The sequence below is a fragment of the Cinclus cinclus genome, chromosome 11, assembly GCF_963662255.1.
Source record: "Cinclus cinclus chromosome 11, bCinCin1.1, whole genome shotgun sequence".
NCBI classification, from domain to species: domain Eukaryota; kingdom Metazoa; phylum Chordata; class Aves; order Passeriformes; family Cinclidae; genus Cinclus; species Cinclus cinclus.
Genome location: NC_085056.1, coordinates 15,887,809 through 15,906,595, shown reverse-complemented (window position 1 = coordinate 15,906,595; position 18,787 = coordinate 15,887,809). Strand labels below are relative to the sequence as shown.

Below are 18,787 nucleotides of genomic sequence, written 5' to 3'. Positions count from 1 at the left end.
AAAGGTGAGTATCAGTGGAAGCAGCAGGGATGTAGGAGTGAAATGTAGTTCAAACAATGGGTAATAGGGAGCCTAAAGAACATTAGATAGTAAACTTGCTTTATTATAGCATCACCTGGCATGCAGAGTACTCCCTTAGTAAAATTAATTCCAGGTAGGAGTTAACCTCCCGGACTGTAATAAATTGATGTTTGGTGTTCTATGTTATTTAGGAAAAAAGTTTGTTGTTCTCAAAAGCTTGGCCTCAAAAATACTTTTTTTTTGAGGGAGTTAGTATAGGGAATAAAAATACTTTGTACTCTCAGAGTATTTTAATAATTGCCAAACACCCCTAAGATTGTGCTAAAAATCTTTGTTTTGCTGATTTTTTAACTGTGATTGAAGTTCTGCATTTGCTGTATGTAAAACCAAAAAAAAGCTGAACATGGGGGAATTTTGACTATTTCTTTTGTTTATGGTTTTTCAGATGTCTTTGTCCTGCTTCCTTTCATGGACCAGACTGCCAGCAGACTAAGCACAGTTTCCATGGAAATGGTTATGCATGGTTTCGTCCCATCAGACCTTGTTTTGAAAGCTCACTCTCTCTAGAGTTTATTACTGTGGTTCCAGATGGACTTTTACTATATAGTGGCCCTTTATCAAATCCAGAACCTGGGAATACAGAAAACTTTATTGCAATAGGTACTTCTGCAAAAGGGTGTGGAAAAATTAAATGTCTTTTGGGAATGGATTGTTTGTGACCAGTGTAACAATTAGACTATAAATTCTGTCTTTCCATTTCCAATGAGGTAACTTATTTTCTGGAGTAAAAAAAATTTTGAAGCATTTCCTAACAAGTTTTCTCCTTTGATGTCTATTTTTGTAGCCTGCATCTCTGGCTTTGGGTTCATCACAGAGTTGTGGAAATGGAGGGGGAAGCAAAACAGACAGATTTACATATATATATATAAAATCTGCCTAGAAAAACTGTAGTGCTATAAAGGAATTTAGGTGCTTTGAAGATAGTTATTGTATGGCTAGTGCAATCTTAGTTGCATGTCATTCTTATCTAGTTTGGTGAGAAAAGAAATCCACTTAAACTCCCTTTGGTGTTGGGGCAATTTTGCACATTTTTTTGAACAGGCAATGATGTGATGGATGAATCCAGCCCCATGTGCCATTGTGGGAAGATTCATCCACAAGTAGAACTCAGTGCTTTATGTTGATGCGTATTTAAAAGGTTACTGCTGCTTATTTTTTGTGTATTAGCATACAAGATGCACAGTATGGTTGGCATTTTATAGCCTCCTGATTAATTGAAAGGTAATGTGGTTGAATAGTTAATCATTTACCTCTTTTTTTGCCTTGCTTTGCAGTTACTTGTAAATTTGATTAGAAGATGGGAAGGAAGAAACCTGCATGTATTAATTGTTTTAGAGCATCATAAAATTGCAGATTGCTTCTCAGGAATTAGTTTCAGTGTTTTGACAGAGAAGTGGCATAATCTAAAGTATATAAGTAAATAAAATACTGAATGAATACTTTTGCTTAATAGAAAATATAGGGTATAATTCTAGTTATTTGTGTAGTGAACCCCCTGTATGTGACGAGCAATAACCATTAAATCAGTACAGTCACTAACTGCTGAGATACCCAAAAGGGACATTTTGTAGCTGAATTTAATTTCTTGCTCATGTTGTATTAGAACTCTCTAGTGGTATTCCCGTGCTGAAGATGGGCCATGGCTCAGGTTCCGTGGTGCTGCAGTTTCCAAGTCATCTGAATGTAGCAGACAAGAAGTGGCATCGACTGGAAGTCAGAACCAATGGTCAGGTCAGTTATTGGATTTTTTTTTTCCACATCAGGATATTAATATTTCTAAAAATATTTCCCTGTGCAGAGACAGGAAGGTAGAAAGAACAGCCTTTCAATAAAGAACAGACAATATGTATTGTCCTAACTGTTCGTGTAGGTTTGATTAATAGAAATTCTGGGACAACCTCATTGTCCCAGATGTCCCAGCCTCATTGTGAATTCCAAATCCACTGATGTTATAATCCATATTCTGCAATCTTTGCCTTTTTTAAGCTCTGCTGAAGCATGTGTAGAATGCGGCCACTGGAATCCATTACTTATCCACAAAAAGCAGATATTTATTACTCGCAAACGCAGGTACAGGTTTTGCGTAAGTGGTTAAAATACTCGGAAGCACAAACAAAGTTGAGAAGTGCCTACTTTTGCTAAATGCTTCCATTTTAGCTCCACTGGTTTTTGCAAGAGCGACAGAACGCAGAACAGCCCAGCCCTTTTGCTTGGTAGCGCGCAAGAAGCGAAAGCTGCGATGCGATGCAGCGGGGGCGCTGGCCTGTGCAGCAGCTGCAGCTCGCTGCTGTGCTCTGTGCAGGGCGTGCGCTTCACTCTGGACCGGTGCAGCGCAGCCGCGGTGTCGGAGACAGAGGGGGTTGGCCGCTGGCTGTCCGCCGGAGACCGCACCAGCTGTGAAGTCCTGGGGTCTGTTCCACGGAGAGCAAGGTACATTCCTGGAGATTCCCTGACAGCCCGTTGAATGTTTTACCTCTTAGATGGAAGCCAAGCTATTTGTGACTAGGAGCACAAAAAGCATTTCTTTTCTCAGGCCTTCTAGGCCAAGCCTGGACCTTAAAGCGCTAAACAAATTTTAAGGAACCAGTCTTCCTCTGAAGTAATGCTGCAGTACTAAGTGACAGCCCCAAAACCCTTTGGCTGTTACTGGAGTTTCTGTGAGTGCTGTGTACTACCCTCAGGATTTCTGTTTATCAAGTCACTGTGCACCTGCTCTTTAAAACCTCACCAATTCAGGCCAGTTGACATTGGAGTCCCGGATGTACAGTTTGTGCCCTACAGTGCAGGGTGGACAAGGAGCAGCTGGGTACAGTCCAGAGGAGAGCAATGACTGATCAGCTCACCCTGAGAGTGAGAATCAAGAATGAAGGAATTGAGGTCGGTTAACAGAAAGGAGGGAAAAAATGAGAGATATGCTAGGTTTCAGTGTGTATAAAATAATGGTACAAAGAGGATTTAGACAATCTCTTCTGTACAGGGCCTGCAGTTACAGTAAGGAATATTCAGGTTATATTTTAGGGAAACCTTTGTACTAAGAAAGACACTTCAGCTGTGGAATAGATAGTCCAAGCAAGTATTCTGATGAGCATTGGGATTAAGCCTTGTCCACAGCTGCTTGGAGCCCTCCTGGTCATGAAAAGAGCACAAAAAAGGGGAAAAATATACAGACAAATGAAAATGAAAGAAATTAATTGATAACTCTGGGGGAAAGAAAGTAGGAGATCTAAAATACATGGAGTTTTTTGTCTTGAAGAGATGACTGAGAGACAGTGCAGAGCTTGGACATGGTTACCATGCCTTTTAGACCACATAGACCAAATTTTTAGATTTCTGACTTTCATCATACATAGAACAGCCTTTGTTGTAGTATTCCTACAGCATAAGATGTCTGTTTCCACACAGGGCATTTGAAAGAGAATATGGTGTCTAGGATATCACAGCTGTTTCTGACTTGAACACAAACATACCTAAAATGTAACAGTGTCCAACAGTCAAATTTCCAGCAGGTTTCACTGTCATGTTTAAAAAAGCCTATTATTTTTAAGGGCTTTATTTCAGTGAGAAGATAAAGTAGTTGCGTTCTACTGTTACATTATAAAGCCTGTATTATTTGGAAATGCAGTGTATTTATTTCTTTATTTATCTGCCTGTGTTTGAAGGTAGATGCACATCTATTTTTATTATTTATATATTTTTAAAGGTATTTGAATGTGAACCATGTTCTCCAGCTGGGTGGTGTAAGAGAGTCGTTACCATATTCCTACCCACAATTGCTACACAAACATTTTTCTGGCTGCTTGCGCAATTTCATCTTGGATACTCAGGTAAGAGCAGAGTAACATTTGCTTTAGCAGAGAAGAAAACTTCTTTATTCCATTTTTGGGAGATTTGTATTATACGTGAGACTTCCGCTTTCATCAATGTATTCTGTATGCCCACATCCATCAGTGTAAAATACAAAAAAATGCTGGGTTTTTCTGTGATAATTAGAATAAGTACCTTGAAAAGTTATTTCTCAATAGAAGGATTAATAAGGCAGGAACTGTGCATTTGCTTATCCCCTGCTTCGTGCAGCTGTTTTCCAAGCTTCTTTGTGCAGTCAGGGAACTTCTGAATGGCAATTGTATAATGGTATATTTATGCCAGCTGTCTGCTTTGTTGGGAAGTATTAGGGGGTTTTTGGTTTTCATAGTCAGTTGAGTTTATTCAAAGGCAAAATATGGTCTTGATAAAATCATCTGAAGTCTGAATGTCAAAAAGCAAACTTAGTAATTTAAGCAGTGCATATGAGGAACAGACAGTGAAGTGACGCAGCTATTTCTATTTAAAAATTAAATGTTTCTCAAATAATATTTTTGTGTCATGAATTGTCTCTTGAAGGTATATGACCTTCAGTCTCCTGCAGAGTCCCTGAACAGCTTCCCTGGCTGTACCCTGACGGATGGGAGCTGTGAGACCATGGGATCTTCCTCCTGTGGTATCCATGGGAGGTGCCTTGGGGACTGGGGCTCATTTGCGTGTCACTGTTTGCCAGGCTACCACGGTTATCGATGTGATAAAGGTGAACCCAGCTTTTCTGTTTCATTAGTGCTAGGCTGCTACATTTTACAGTACAGAAACTTCAGTTATTTGCAGGTAATGATTGCTGAAGTGATTTTTGTATTACATTATGTAAAGCCATGTTGCAGTGTAGTTGCCTATGATTGTTAACAATTTCTCTTCTAATTCCCTTTGAGAAATTCCTTTCTCAGTACAGGATCATTTATTTAATCCTGAGGGTGTTTGTGCAATGACTATATAATGACATGGCTGTGTGACAAAAAAAAAAAAAACAGTGAAGAAAGTATTTTATTTTATTATAGTTGTTTGATTTGCACCTGTTTACACTTTCAGAAATATCTAATAACCTAAAAAATACGAGTGTGCCAGTACCACTTTCTGTGCAGAATTAGTACCATATGTCTGGAATTGGAAATCACTGCTCTGTTAGTGTCAGGAAGTGACTGTTGGCTTAAGGACCTGTGCTTTGGGAATAGTAGGATCTTTGGCTCCATGAGAGCTAAGCACCAGAAAGACAATTAGAAAAAAACAGGTTGTGAAATTTGATTATGGTACTTAATAGTTGGTCTGCAGTCTCTTGTCTTGGTCAGAGGTGCTGCTTCCCTGCTGTCACCCCATGTGGGCATGGTAAGGAGGAGCATTAGCAGAATCAAGTTGGCTAAGAGAACACCTCTTTGCAGAGGAAAATGAAGCATGAGTGTGACCGGAGAAGCTGTGGAAATAAATACAGGAGCATGTCCCAAAGGACAAATTGTCTCACAGATCCATGCCGTGCATTGCAGTTGTTTTCTTTTACTTTCCACTCTTATTACGACATTAAGGGCAATAATAATGTTGCCATCTCCTGGTGAGACGGTTGAAAGGTTCCTCTCCCTTGCAGTGGCCAAGGAGTACAGGTTTGAGGCAGGCAGCCACATCCGCTACCAGCTCCCTGTCAGTGTGTCTGCCCGCAGGACGCAGTTCCAGGCGCTGGTGCGCACGCGGCAGCCCGACAGCGTCATCACCACCATGCTGTCCCGGGGCAGGGACGAGCACATCACCCTGCAGGTGAGGGGCACCCTGCACACAGTGACATCAGTCCAGACACAGCTCAGAGAAACACCCGCTTAAGAGATGGAAACAGAGCAAAAACCTTATGCTGAGCTTCAAGGCTGGAATTTGTTTCATGGATAGATACATCTGATCCTTTACTTGAGATACTGACCACTCTGCTGCGGTATCCCATTGGATTTCGATGCCAGTTGCAGAGAAATACAGGTTCTACACAGAATAGGATGAATAAGGTGTGTACCTGGTGTCCTTTCAAACCATTAAATTCTGTGGCCAATTCTGTGTAGCTCAGACTCTGCCAAGCAAAGTGCCTGTGGCAGGTCTAGTGATGTCAGGCTCTCAAAGTGACAGCCTTCTTATTTTATACACACCACTGAACAAGCCACCTCTTGAGCCAAGTTGGTTTGAGCTGTCACTGTAGTTGTAACACACCAGACTCTCGGCTATTTGAAGAAACCCATAAATTTGTGCAAGAGATATCAGGGTAAAATTACTCCTAAGGTGACTTAGATAGCACTGTGAGTATATTGCTACCACAATAGCTACTTGCCTAGTTCAGTAGGACCTGAAGTGTTTTTATATTACACCTAAATGTGCAGTGTGAACATACCCTAAATTTAAACAAATGCTTTAAGATTGACTTACAGGTCAATACAAAATGCCAGGCAATGATTTTTCTTTTCTTTCTCGCTATTTGTTAATTATCCACAAGGTTGTTCAGGGACTCTTAGTGGTCTCATACAATCTGGGTGATGGAAACTATTCTGTAAGCCTTCCCTCCTACCACATTGATAATGGTGAGTGGCATCACATCACATTGGAGAGAAATGAAAATGAATTTACTCTTCGCCTTTATGAAGGAGGTGGGAAGAGAGAGATTACTAAAGCAGCAGGAATATACAAAGAGATTGTCATTGACCCCAGCGTCTTGGTCCTTGGAAACACCTACCCATTCAATCAAAACAAGAGTTTTCAAGGTAGGAATTCTTAATCTCACTGTTCATAGTATGGACCTGTAAAAATAAAGGCATATTGCAGGAAACTTTCTTCTTTATATAGAGCCCAAAGTACACAGATTTCCTGCATGACACTTTCCAACAGGGACAGATAAGCTGTTCTGACCATGAGAAGGTACAGCAGGGAATTGCCTGCAAATACACTTACCTACTGGACCTGGAACAATGATGGTCACCTCTTGCCTTGGCTGCAGAGAGCTTGTACCTGGAGATCCAGAAACTTCTCCCAAATGGACTGTGTATGGCTCCCTTGGATAGACAGAGCTGGTGAACTGCGTGGTTCTGTCCAGTCTGTTTGGCAGCTCTCCTTCCTCCCAAACACATCTGTTCCTATGCTAAAAGGAATTTTTATGTGTGCATTGCATAGCACCCACCAAACCCTGGTTTATTACCATGGTATTACTGGATTTTACACTCAGTCAAAGCATTAACTAAAATTAGAAATGTTTTATTGAATTAGAGCTAAAAATCCGAATTTTTAGCAACTGAATGGATAAGGTCACAATGTCTGTTAAAAGCAAATCAGTTCCCAGCCTAGAAATTGAGTAGTTCCACAAAGGAGAAATACAAAGAATTGGAGGTTTGGTATATTCATGACAGCTTTTTACTTGGAGCTCAGCTGGAAGTTTGGCCTTTGCCTAAACCCACAGTGTTAGTAAAGCAAATCAGCACAGCTTTTATTGCCAAGGAACACACATCACTGCTGGTTAAACCTGCCTGGTGTCTATAGGTCAACTCTCTCCCATGGCGTTTTCCTCTTTAACCAGGTCCTAGTAAATCCATTCAAAGCAAGCTGGTCATCTTTTCACCATGCAAAAGTACTTCAGTGAGTAATACAAAAGTATTACTTTTGTAAGGAGAGAAATTAAATGGAGTAATAATTTAAAACGGAAGTGTATCACAAATTATTTAGAAAAAGATTGTTTTCTATTGCTTTACTAGAAGTATTACAATAAATAAACTTTATGTGAATTAGGGAGCATATTTTGAAATTTTTATTTATGGGAGTAATAGTGTTTGTTTTCAAGTAAATAAAGAAGTCAAATATTTTCATGAATATCATTTTAATTAGGACTATTAATGTTGCTGCTAAGTAGCTGAAACTTTAAGGACTTCAAAGTCATAAAATGTACTTAATTAATCAAAGTATATATTTTCATACTGAGACATCTTGTGCATACAAAGTTCATGTCACATCTTCAGTACATATTTTCTATCCCTTATTGAAGACTCTCACCATTATCTGTGGTTTGTTCTTCATACTATAAAGGTAAGCCATAAGCTACTATTTAAAATCGGCCAAAAACAATTTTTACTGGTACATAGAAGAATAGAATAGGTTATCCACATGTAACAGGTTCTTCATGCTATTTGGACTTTTCTGTGGAGATCACAGTGGAGGGATACATGTTCCACTGATTACCTACCTTAGGCAAATAGAGGCCCTGTCATGGTTTAACCCCATCCAGCCTCCAGCCCCCCAAAGCCTCTTGCTCACTCCCTACCAGCAGGATCAGGGAGAGAATCAGAAGGGTAAAAGGTGGGAAACCCCCAGGCTGAACTAATGACAATTTAACAGGGAAAGCAAAAGCTACGCACCCAAGCACAGCGAAATATGGAATGAAATCCCTGCTTCCCATGGGCAGGCAGGTGTTCAGTTATCTCCAGGAGAGCAGGGCCACATCCCATGGAATGGTTGCCTGGGATGACAAACACCTTCTCTCCAAACATCTCCCCTTCCTCCTTCTTCCCCTCACTGCATTCCTGAGCATGATACCACATGGTCTGGAACATCCCCTGGCTCAGCTGGAGTCACCTGTCCTGGCTGTGTCCCTTCCAAAGCCTCCCAGGCAGCCCCATCCCCCTTCCCAGCATGGCCCTACAAAAAGCAGGAAAGGCCTTGGCTCTGTGTGAGCCTTGCTTAGCAATGACAGAAACATCTCCCTGTTATCAACCCTGTGTTCAGCACAGATCCAAAACACAGCCCCACACCTGCCCCTGGAAAGAATTAAGTCTGCCTCAGCTAAAACCAGCACAGCCCTGCAGCAGCACTTGATTCTTGTGGAAAACACTGGGAATCTTGATCTAAAACTTTAGCAAAGTTCAATCCAAAAAAGAAGGGCAATGCTATGAAAGTTTAAGTGAATTCAGTCCTGGATTTAAACTTTGATAGCTATATCCTTTGTTAAGCATAAACTGCCAAGCCTTACAGCTGCTTCAAATGATTCTTGCTGAATGGTTTTTAAAACTGTCTCTTTGTGCCTTGCTGTAGGATGTATGAAGGATGTCAGATTTAACAACTACAGAATCCCTCTGGACACTCATGGGAAGGAGCTGGTGTCAGTATTGAGTGCCCAAGGCATCAAAGAAGGCTGTTCTTCAGAGGCCTGTAGGAATAACCCTTGCAACCAGGAATTTATTTGTATTGATTTGTGGATGATGCATGAATGCAGGTAATTTGTGGAAATAGAAACACAACACCCTTCAGAATAAGGTGGGAAAGGGTGGATGTTGAAGTGTGCAGCTTGAAGGCTAGCACTGGCAATCTCATCAAATCCCTGGAACCACAGTGGCACACAAGGCAGGACACCTGCACAGGGGGCAGGTTACTGTGTCCTTAGAGACACCAGCACAGCAGATGTAAATCAGCCTGGCTCCAGGGATTCTGGAGCAAGTTCAGCTGCCTGTCTAATGGAAATCGTTTAAAGAGCAGCAAAGCCAGAATGTTTGTCAACCCTGGAACCAGGACAGAAGGGTGTGTGAGCTGGAGTGGCACAGTTCCCAGGCTGTGCTGTGAAGCTTGTGCTGTGCAGTGTCAATGCTTTCTCTTGTGAGGGTCTGATTTCTTACACTGCCCCAGGCTGTCACTTCTGTTCCCTCCCAGGCTCCCTCCAGCTGCTTTAGGAACACCACACTATTGAGCTCAGATTCTTGTGTTTGTGGTGGGGGTCAGGACAACATTAATTCCTGTTGGTTGTGGTGTGCGAATGAACACTTTACTTAGACACAGTTTAATGTTTGCACACGCTCCTGCCATTGTCAACACAAAGTGGAGTTCTCTAATTCTGGAAATTCAAAGAACATAGCACAGCTTGTCCTGCCTAGCCAGAACTGCAGACACTAACCCAGCTGGTTCTCACAAGGATAATCTTGCAGAAGGCAGTGGAACTACCCAAGTTCTGAAAGCCCCAGACATAAGGGTCTGAAGTTGTGGAGCTCATGCTGTGGCTGCCTCAGGAAAGGCTACGACCTGTCATGATTTCACACAACTTACTCCCAGTAGCTGCTTCAGAAACCATGCAAAAAGTGTCACCAAAGGGTGTTTTAAAATCTTCAGTGCTGCCTGTCACGGCTGTCCTGTCCCAGTGTAACGGTGCCATTCTGCCCTGGTGTGTGCAGCTGCCCTGCAGGACACATGCTGCTGGAGAACGCCTCAGGCCGGCAGTGCGTGCACACGGCGTGCGCCGAGCGGCCCTGCAACTACGGCACCTGCGTGGCCCTGTCCCCCAGCGCCTTCCAGTGCCGCTGCCCCGACGGCTACGCCGGGCGCCGCTGCGAGATCACCCTGGCCATCTTCCACAAGGACACGGGCCTGAGCTTCACCTCCCTCTTCGCCATCTGCGTCTGCTTCCTGGCACTCCTAGGTAGCTACGGCAACTACGTCTTGTATTACCTGTGGTGAGCACGCGTGTCCACCTGTCCCGAGCAACCATCGCCTCATCTCCTGCCGAAAACGACTGAGGGAGACTCAACTCTGCCTGCCTTCCTTTGTCGTGGTCCCATCACTGATTGTTGATCCCTCTGTGCTTCCATCGCTAAGTGAATCAACATCTGTGAGCTGTGGAAGGTCTCTGCAGTTTTGTCTTCTTCACATTTTCACATCATTGCTGAGGAGCTGTTCAGATGCATAATTGGAAGCAAATGCAATTGAACAGCAAGAGTGGAGATTGCTACCAGATAAGCATTGTTTAAAATACTACTGAGCATGAAACAGATTTTTCAGTCTAGGAGAAACTTCCTGTCTCAGGAATATACGGGTCAGGCAGGAGCAGACTTTGCATCTTGCCAGTTGTGTCCCAGCTCCTAAACAGCTGATTTTGTCTTCCTCAGCTATTTTCAGGCTTAGACATTGGATCTTGAAGAGGAGAACCAGAATGATCTTACTAGTGAGGAAGGATCACATCTTGGAGTCTTTCTTGTTTATTCAAATATCATGGAAGTTTGTCTGAGGGAAGACACAGGAGTTTTCTCCTGGCTGTTAGTGTTAATGCAGTTTTATTCAGAAGTTGTAGTAAGAGTATGGAAATACCATGGTTTTCCCCAGCTCTGTTAGATACTATGTTTGCCATGCAAATATGACTAGCAAATTCATGGGACGCCAAGTGGTACCACAGCTCTTGGAATCCCAGATAGCTGAAGTTGATTATAGATCTTTATGTTAGAGGAGTGCAGGGCGTGACCTCTGTGTACCCCCGTTTCAGTCCCAAGGTCATTTAGATGCTGCTCCACAGAACTGCTGCCCTGTAGACATTCTGTAAGAGATTCTGGTTTCTTTAGTTCACTGCACTGATAATTTATGGTATTCAGTGCTTTGAGGTTGTACTCTGAGCTTTTATTGACTTTTATAGAGTTGTCAGTACGGTGATACGCAAGTTTCTATTTATAGAATGTTCAGTATCTGATGTTGAAGCTTGTCAGTTGTGTAAATGCACTTCAGCATTTAAGAAAAATGTTTAAATTAATGAATGCTAAGGCAAAATGTGCCTGATTCTTGTGTTCTAGTAAACCATTTAAAAGTAATTTCCTCTTCTGTCTTGGGTCTTGTGTTTCATTTGTGTGTAATTGTGTCTGTTACTGTCAAAATGTAACTGCTTGTTTGTCCCCCTCTGTAATGCATTTTTCTGTGACAAAGTTCAACTCCACATGGGACAGAGGCAGGTCAGAGACACCACTTGGTCTTTAACCAACTCAAGTTGGGCTTTAAAGGGTGTTGCAAAATGCTCTTTAAAGGCTTTTCTTCTGTGTTTGATGTTCACCATGCTGGACAGTGCCAACCACAGACATTTGCTGAGAAGCCCGGAGTGCAGCCATGCTGGCCCTGCTGTGCTCTGGGGTTTGCTGGTGCCTGCATCACCTGTGCTCTGCTCCTGTGTCCCCACAGCTCTGCTCAGCGCCGGCTTCCTCTGGGCGCACTGGAAGACGCGCAAGGCTCTGCACGGAGGCGTTTACCATGGATCTGCCCATCCTGAGGATCTGGAGGACATCAGGGAAAATATCCTCAACTACAATGAAGAAGGGGGTGGGGAGCAAGATGAAGTAAGGTTCACTGTTAAGTTACAATTAAGAGGGGACTGATGCCTCACCGTGCTAAGGAAAATGCATTTTGTGCTTTGTCCTCAGCTTTCGTTCTGCCGATTCAGCCCTGCAATTGGCAGATGAATTATTTGGAAGGGTCTGTACGTGAGGGAGCATGTTTCCTCAGCAGAGATAAGTGCCTATCAATTTTTAATTTGTCTTAGAGCCAGTGATCCTGAGTGCATGTTGAAAGGAGTCTGTAGGGCAAGTTTAGCAGTAGGGAATAAACAGCTGCTGGGTTTGGTTTCAGGGCTCAGGAGACACTAAGGTTCTCCAGGCTCATTTCTGATGGAGCTCCAAAGGCTTGGAAGAGCCTGGTGTGAGTGTTCCTCATAGCCAGGCTTTTCCTGCTCCCAACAGCAGGTGTTCACACCTCCCTTGTTGGGAAGGGGAGGTGTTGAATAGGCTCCTCTGAGTCCCTGGGGCATGTGGTTTTAGAAGAACCTTTCTGCATTTTTGTGTTTAGGAGATAAACGCACCAATGAACACAAGCTGTTTATTTTTAGAGCAGAGCAGATTATACCCAAAGCAGGTATTCTTAACATCCCTGCTGGCTTTTTTAAGGTTTCCACATGTCAGTGAAAGGCAGAGCTTTGAAGGAAAACTGTAGATATTATAAACAAGTACTCTTAATAGATTATTTACTGACCTGTAGATGGTTTCTATGTTTATAAAAGGTAAGAAATTTCATTGCCAGCTGTTCATTTCATATACTCAAGGGGTGGGGTGACTTTGCAGAGGTAACAATAGTCATGGTGCCAGTATGATGGCCCAAAAAAAGCCAGTGATTTAAAAATATTCTTACTTGTAGAGTATCCTTATTTTCTTGGTGAATTAGTGGGAATGTAATAAACACAGACATTTCCCCTGTGATAACATAGACAGCTATAAATCCTTTTTTCCTTAATCAGATTAACTTCCTCTGCAGTATTTTGCAATTTTACACCCAGAAGGTCTCTTTGAGGAAGTCTACAGTTACTGTACGACATGTTTAATTACTTTTGGAGAGTTCTTAAAATACACTCCTTATTTTAAGCAATGGAATCAAATTAGTGTCTTGATGATCTCCATCAGAGGAGATCTATTACTATTACTCCACCTGAAAAAACAGTGCTTAGAGTGAAGCCTCTCTGGGTTTTGTATACTCTTCCTAAATTATTCAGATTTAACAGCTGCTGGGATCGCAGCTGAAACTTTCAAAGCTAAAACCTAGTTGTTTGTCTAGATTTAAAAAGCCGAACAAAAAAAAAAACAGCCCCCAAAATATCTAGAATTACACCACCTAAGCTGTGTTCTAATGTTACCTCAGCAAAAGGATCATGTGGCTGCTTGGATAAGAGAGTTTCATTTTTGTAATGTTTGTGGACAGTAGGGATGTGGGGATAAGAGGTTATCATATGAAGGAGTTTCTGCATCGGAAATAAGTGAAATTTTCCCCCAGAGAAATTGGGAGCTCATATAAATTGCAGGTGGTCAGTGCATTGTTGAGTACACACTGAACTCAACTAACCACCAGATGTTGTTAAAAGCCAGCCCTGGACCCAGAGGTAGGGCTTGAGCTGGGTTTGTGGATAGCCAGACAAGAAAGGTTTATTATCAGAAGAAATGTTTCATTTTAATGAACAATTAGTAACAGTGAAAGATGCTTTTAAAATCACTCAGTTCAGTGAAGGGATGATCCTAAAGTTTGTATTGGAACAAGCTCCCATTTAACCTGTGTCTGATGAAAAGTTGCTCCATGTCATGGATTCTCCTGGTATCCATGCTCAGAGTGGGGCTGGACTGGGGCTTGCACTAATTCAGGACATGCCTAAAGCAGGGGTCTGGGATGCATGTCTCGGTGTTCTTCACCAACACTCCTTAGTCTCTGGAGGAATGGGAGTAAGCAGCTCCTGTCCCAAACCCCATCCTGCCACTTAGGCAGATTCTTGATTGCAGGTGTGGGGGGTAGGGGGTTATGTTGTTCTCTGTCTCCAGGGGAAATTCAGCAAATTTCACTGAGATTACCTCATTTAGTCTCTTACAACATGGGTATGCTCAATGCCACATGCTGAAGTAAAGAAATCTCTTGGGAAGTGCTGATTCCACACCTCTGTCACTGAGGGCGCCTGTTCCCATGAACAGTATTAGCAATACAAATAATTATTTGTTTGCTCTAACGAACTGTGTCTCCCACCACCTGTCTGCATTCTTCTTTGGCTGTAAATCAGTCCAGGGACACGACTTTTGGGTTGTAGGGAGGTGAAGGACACTGAGGGACAGGACTTCTTCATTGCAGATGATTCTGATCAGTGAATGCATTAACTGTTGGCATTGGCAGCTTTGTACCAGAGGTTGTGGTGCAATTCCCAGACAGCACTTATTGCAACTGAGATGGGAAGAAATTAGTGACTTTTTTGGAAGTAGGTAGTTTTACTTGGCTTTTACAGTTGTGCCACTGTCATATAATTAGGCATTATTCCAGAGACTGGTAAAACTGTCAGAAATCACTGTATATTTTAGTACTACTACTGCAGAAAGATTTCTTTGGCATGCTGTTTTGTGACTACCCTTTCTCACCTCTTCTGCCGCCTTTGTGGGATCACTGTCCAGTGATGATAAGACACTCGGATCTGAATTTCAGAACAAAGGTTGGGGCATTTCTTTTGGCATGAAATCGGGCTCGATTCTGACCCTGACCGCAGCAGCGCAGAGTGCCCAGGTGTTCCTCACACGCTTTCTCGGGCGCACTGCAGCTGGCAGAGCTGGCAGAACACCCAACCCTTCAGGGTGTTCACAGCGAGCGGACTGACTCGGGATCATTCCTTCTTTATTCCCAGCAGAAGACGAACGTTTGCGCCCCCCACCCCCCCCCCCAGTATTAATTCCGCGTGCCCGATTTCTCCCCGCAGGACGCGTACGACATGGCAGAGCTGCAGGTGTCGACGCAGGGCAGCCCGGCCCGCCGGGGGCCCTGCTGTCAGCAGGGCGCCGTGAGGGCGCGGCCCGCGCCGCCGGCGGGCGCGGCGCTGGGCCGGGCGCTGCTGAGGGAGGCCGAGAGCCGCTCCCCGGCCCCGCCGCAGGACTCGCTGCGCGTCTTCTGCACCGAGGGCACGGGCTCCAGCGCCGGCAGCCTCAGCTCCCTCAGCTCCGCGGGGCTGGGCGGCGGCAGCGACTGCGACGACATCCACGAGTGGGGACCCAAGTTCGAGAAGCTGAGGGAGCTGTACTCGCACAGAGAGGCAGGAGACCTGTAGCTCCCCAAGGCTGCTCTTTTCAGGTCTGGAGGCAAAGGTGAGGCACGGTTTTTTATACTCCTGCTCTGTATTACCCCCCACCCGGCCTTTTTTCCTCCTTACAACGGGGATTCACATTCCCACTAAGCTGCCCACACTTGGCAGTAAGTTGAAAGACGAGTAGAGGCTAATCTTGGGATATATCCTTACTGGGAAGAACAAAGAGAGAATCTGGGGTACACAGTCATTCACGTACTGTGGCTAAGAAGTTAGAGGTATTTTTAATCACTGAAGTAATGCAGGACTCTTGAGGGATCCAGTGCACACGGCCTGAGGTGTGCTGGAGCTGAGGGAAGCAATGCTGGGTGTGCTGTTTCTGGTGCTCTGACACTTATTTGAAAAAAAAAAAGCACCTTGTCTTTTTTCCATGTAAATGAAGCCCGTGGTGTTATATCCCTCCGGTATCCCCCCCAGGGGCCCAGGACAGCCCTGCTCACTGAACACAGTGAGGTGCCAGTCCAGGGGCACAGGTAAAGGAAAGAAGCAGAAGGATGAACTGGAACTTCAGTTATACTGTGAGGAAGTCCCTTTGTGCTGCTATACGAGGGCAGAAACTGGATTTAGGCATAACACGTGAACCCAGCTACTTACAACTACGTGACTTGCCCAAGTGAAAGGCCAGGTATTCTGGCTACATGCCTCTAAGGGGTTGGTCAGGAATTTCAGTAGCAAACGCCACAGTTCACCACAATCTCTCACTCCTAATGAGCTGCTAAATTAAGCTTAAACCAGCCTGCACTGTGCTATTTGCGTCTACAACTCTGTTGATCATGTTTTGTTAAATCTCCTTTGATAGAAGTATTGCAGGACATCTCTTGGGACAGAGAAACACAGGGAAAAACTAACAGCAGTTGCAGGGGGTGGAATATTATGCTTTAAATTAATCAGTCCATTTTTCAAACCATTTAATGTCCAGCTACTCTGCTGGAGTTTTCTTAAAATTGACAGTATTTGGAAGAGAGAAGGTGCCACTATTTTTTTTTTTTTGAGATCACTTGTACAAATAAATGGAGTACACTGCAGCAAACCCAAAAGCTTAAGCTGTGCTGTTTCTTCTATGTATCATATATAAATTATATCTATTATAATATGTAAACTATATGTAATATGTACATTATATATTATGAGCTAGTAAGATGACTATATCCTAGTTTCTAATAATTTGTTTCATTAAAACAAAGCATGAAACAATGTATTGTAACAGACATTAAAACTGCTTTGCTCACAGGAGCTTGTTTTGGGAGGTCTGGCTTTTATTTTTATACATCTGTTAAAACCTATAAGTTAGGTGAATGCTGTCTGCAGGCCAGCTCAGTTTGCATGTTTCCCAAATGAGAAATGTTCACACGGTACCTTGTTCTCACGTGCATTTGTGCCACTCTCTGGAAAACCTTGAGTGCACCATTAAGCACTGGTTACACACTGCAGGTGGTGGGCATTGTCCTCTGGAAAACCTAAATCCTGTTCTTACTCACACCCAATGGTTTTGGTTCACAGACATTACAGAGTCTGTGATTTTGTAATTTTACTGACACATTTATTTACCTGGGAGAAAACCTTGGCTGAAACATCTTGCAGTGTTCACCAGTCCAGTGTGCCACCTCCTATATTCCATGATCTCGGCAGTCACAAGCAGGATATGGAAAATGAACTAAATATATATTATGTACAAAAATCTATTCCTTCCTGAAACAGCAATAATTTTGTCTACAGACCTTGTATTCTTCCCAAACCTGTGGACATGCTGTTGCTTTGGCTGGGTTTAATTTATTTTAGTCTGTAAGCTCCTTGGGGCCAACACTGTCTTTATTTGCCTGTGAAGTGTCCTGCCTATCTCAGGCACCCTATAAATAATAAATCAGCCTTCTGTCCCGGGTGTCTTTGCCTTGTTTAAGGATGACTGAAGGGTGGAGTCTGTTGAATTATTTCTCTCTCAGGTTTGATCAGATGCTTCCACAGATGTGAGTCACGGGTGCTGTGCTGGCTGAGAAGTTCCAGCTGGTGGGCTCAGGCTGCAGTTACCCACCCAAAGAACACTTTGGGGTTTCCCCGGGTGAACAAGACCTCGTCCAAGCTCTTCTTCCATCCCTGAGGAACTGGACTGGTCCTTGGGTGAGAGTGACAACAAGCACAAGTGGTGCCCAGGAACCCTGTGGGTGACAAACATGAGTCACACAGATCAGCTACAGAGCTCAGTGCTCTCAGTTCCAGATGGTGCTGCCCTGCTGCGGCCTCCTTCCCCGTTACAGCTCTAGCCCTACTTTGTAACCAGACATGAAAACAGCACCCCCCAGAGCCTCGGAGCTGCCTCTGCACTCACACTGAGCCCCACCTTGTACAGAACGTGCACAACACAACCGAAGGGCAGGAAACGTTTCCAAAGTGCTCTAGGAGCTTGTGTCGATACAACCTCGGTAGTAGGACACACTCATTTGCAGCTGTCATGCCCTATTAAAGCCTACTCTCCCCCTCTCCCGAGTTTACTAATTAGTTCACTTAATTTATCTATTTTAATTTGCATGCTGCTCTTTTAATTACTGTGCAGTTGCTGAAAACATATCCTTACTTGCTCTGCATTTGCACAGACACACAAATATTTCAGTGCCCCTGCAGAAAGGCTTATCCCAGCACTGCCATGGCTCCGAGGGAGAACAGCTGGCTTTCCACAGAAAGCTGTGCCATGGGTCAGGAGGGAAGGAAAAATACTGAATAAAAACCCCATTGGGGCCCTAGGTAGTGGGATTTTCAGTAATCTAGTTCTTTTATTAATCTTCTTCCATGTTCTTTACAGACTTTAAACATATAGTAAGAACATTTTATTTAGCATAAAAGGTTTGTAAAGGTCTGAAATTCAAATAATCGTGTGGATATTAGTATTTAATCTGGCTGCCTGTCAACTACATTAATCTATGTGGTTTTCCCCTGTTAAAATAACATTCCAAGTATATAACATGGAGCCCAGCCATAGGAAAGCTGATTGTCCTTAGGTCTGACCTACTGACCAGCAGGTTTAGGAGGGAAAATAGGGCTGTAAAGAAGCAGCATTAGATGGGCAGAAGAAAGTCGAGAAATTTTCTTAATTACAGGAATGCTAAACCCCATGGCCATCTCCTGGGGATATAAAGGAGGAGGTTCCCTGGAGCCCAGAATCCCCTCTAGGCCAAAACACCACGTGTGGCTCACATGCCATCAGTTACATTAATCCCTAATTAATGCTGGTGACAAACTCCCCCCAGCTCCCTTTAGACCAGTCCTACACATGGGCAGTGTTATCTCCAGCTCTGCACATCCTGCAGCTCCTGCCACAAGAGTCACATCAGGACATCCTACTGCACATACAGCCCTTGAAATGTGCTGCTTCACTCCTGAAGAATGCACCTCTCTGTTCATTAAAATACTAAACCTGAGCTACAATGTGCAAATAAACAGGTCCCTGTTGGTCAAAGCATT

The 18,787-nt window shown here is 43.5% G+C and overlaps 2 protein-coding genes across 4 annotated transcripts in view; one reads left to right on the top strand and one right to left on the bottom strand.

Annotated features, from left to right (window-relative positions):
- The window catches only part of LOC134048272 (neural-cadherin-like), a 59,364-nt gene extending 44,066 nt beyond the window's left edge, over nt 1-15,298 (top strand). The window contains exons 23-33 of the mRNA XM_062499954.1: nt 467-681; nt 1,685-1,812; nt 2,384-2,511; nt 3,782-3,905; nt 4,462-4,642; nt 5,522-5,688; nt 6,404-6,668; nt 8,980-9,160; nt 10,107-10,351; nt 11,869-12,023; nt 14,954-15,298. Coding sequence (XP_062355938.1) covers nt 467-681; nt 1,685-1,812; nt 2,384-2,511; nt 3,782-3,905; nt 4,462-4,642; nt 5,522-5,688; nt 6,404-6,668; nt 8,980-9,160; nt 10,107-10,351; nt 11,869-12,023; nt 14,954-15,298 — 2,134 coding nt within the window. The remainder of the gene's footprint in view (nt 1-466; nt 682-1,684; nt 1,813-2,383; nt 2,512-3,781; nt 3,906-4,461; nt 4,643-5,521; nt 5,689-6,403; nt 6,669-8,979; nt 9,161-10,106; nt 10,352-11,868; nt 12,024-14,953) is intronic.
- A 788-nt stretch (nt 15,299-16,086) lies between these two features.
- The window catches only part of DPY19L3 (dpy-19 like C-mannosyltransferase 3), a 38,185-nt gene continuing 35,484 nt past the window's right edge, over nt 16,087-18,787 (bottom strand). For 2 of the 3 annotated variants that reach the window (XR_009933540.1, XR_009933541.1), the window contains one exon: nt 16,087-17,487. The gene's annotated coding sequence lies outside the window, so the exon portion shown is untranslated. The remainder of the gene's footprint in view (nt 17,488-18,787) is intronic. The other variant, XR_009933542.1, reaches the window with a different exon arrangement.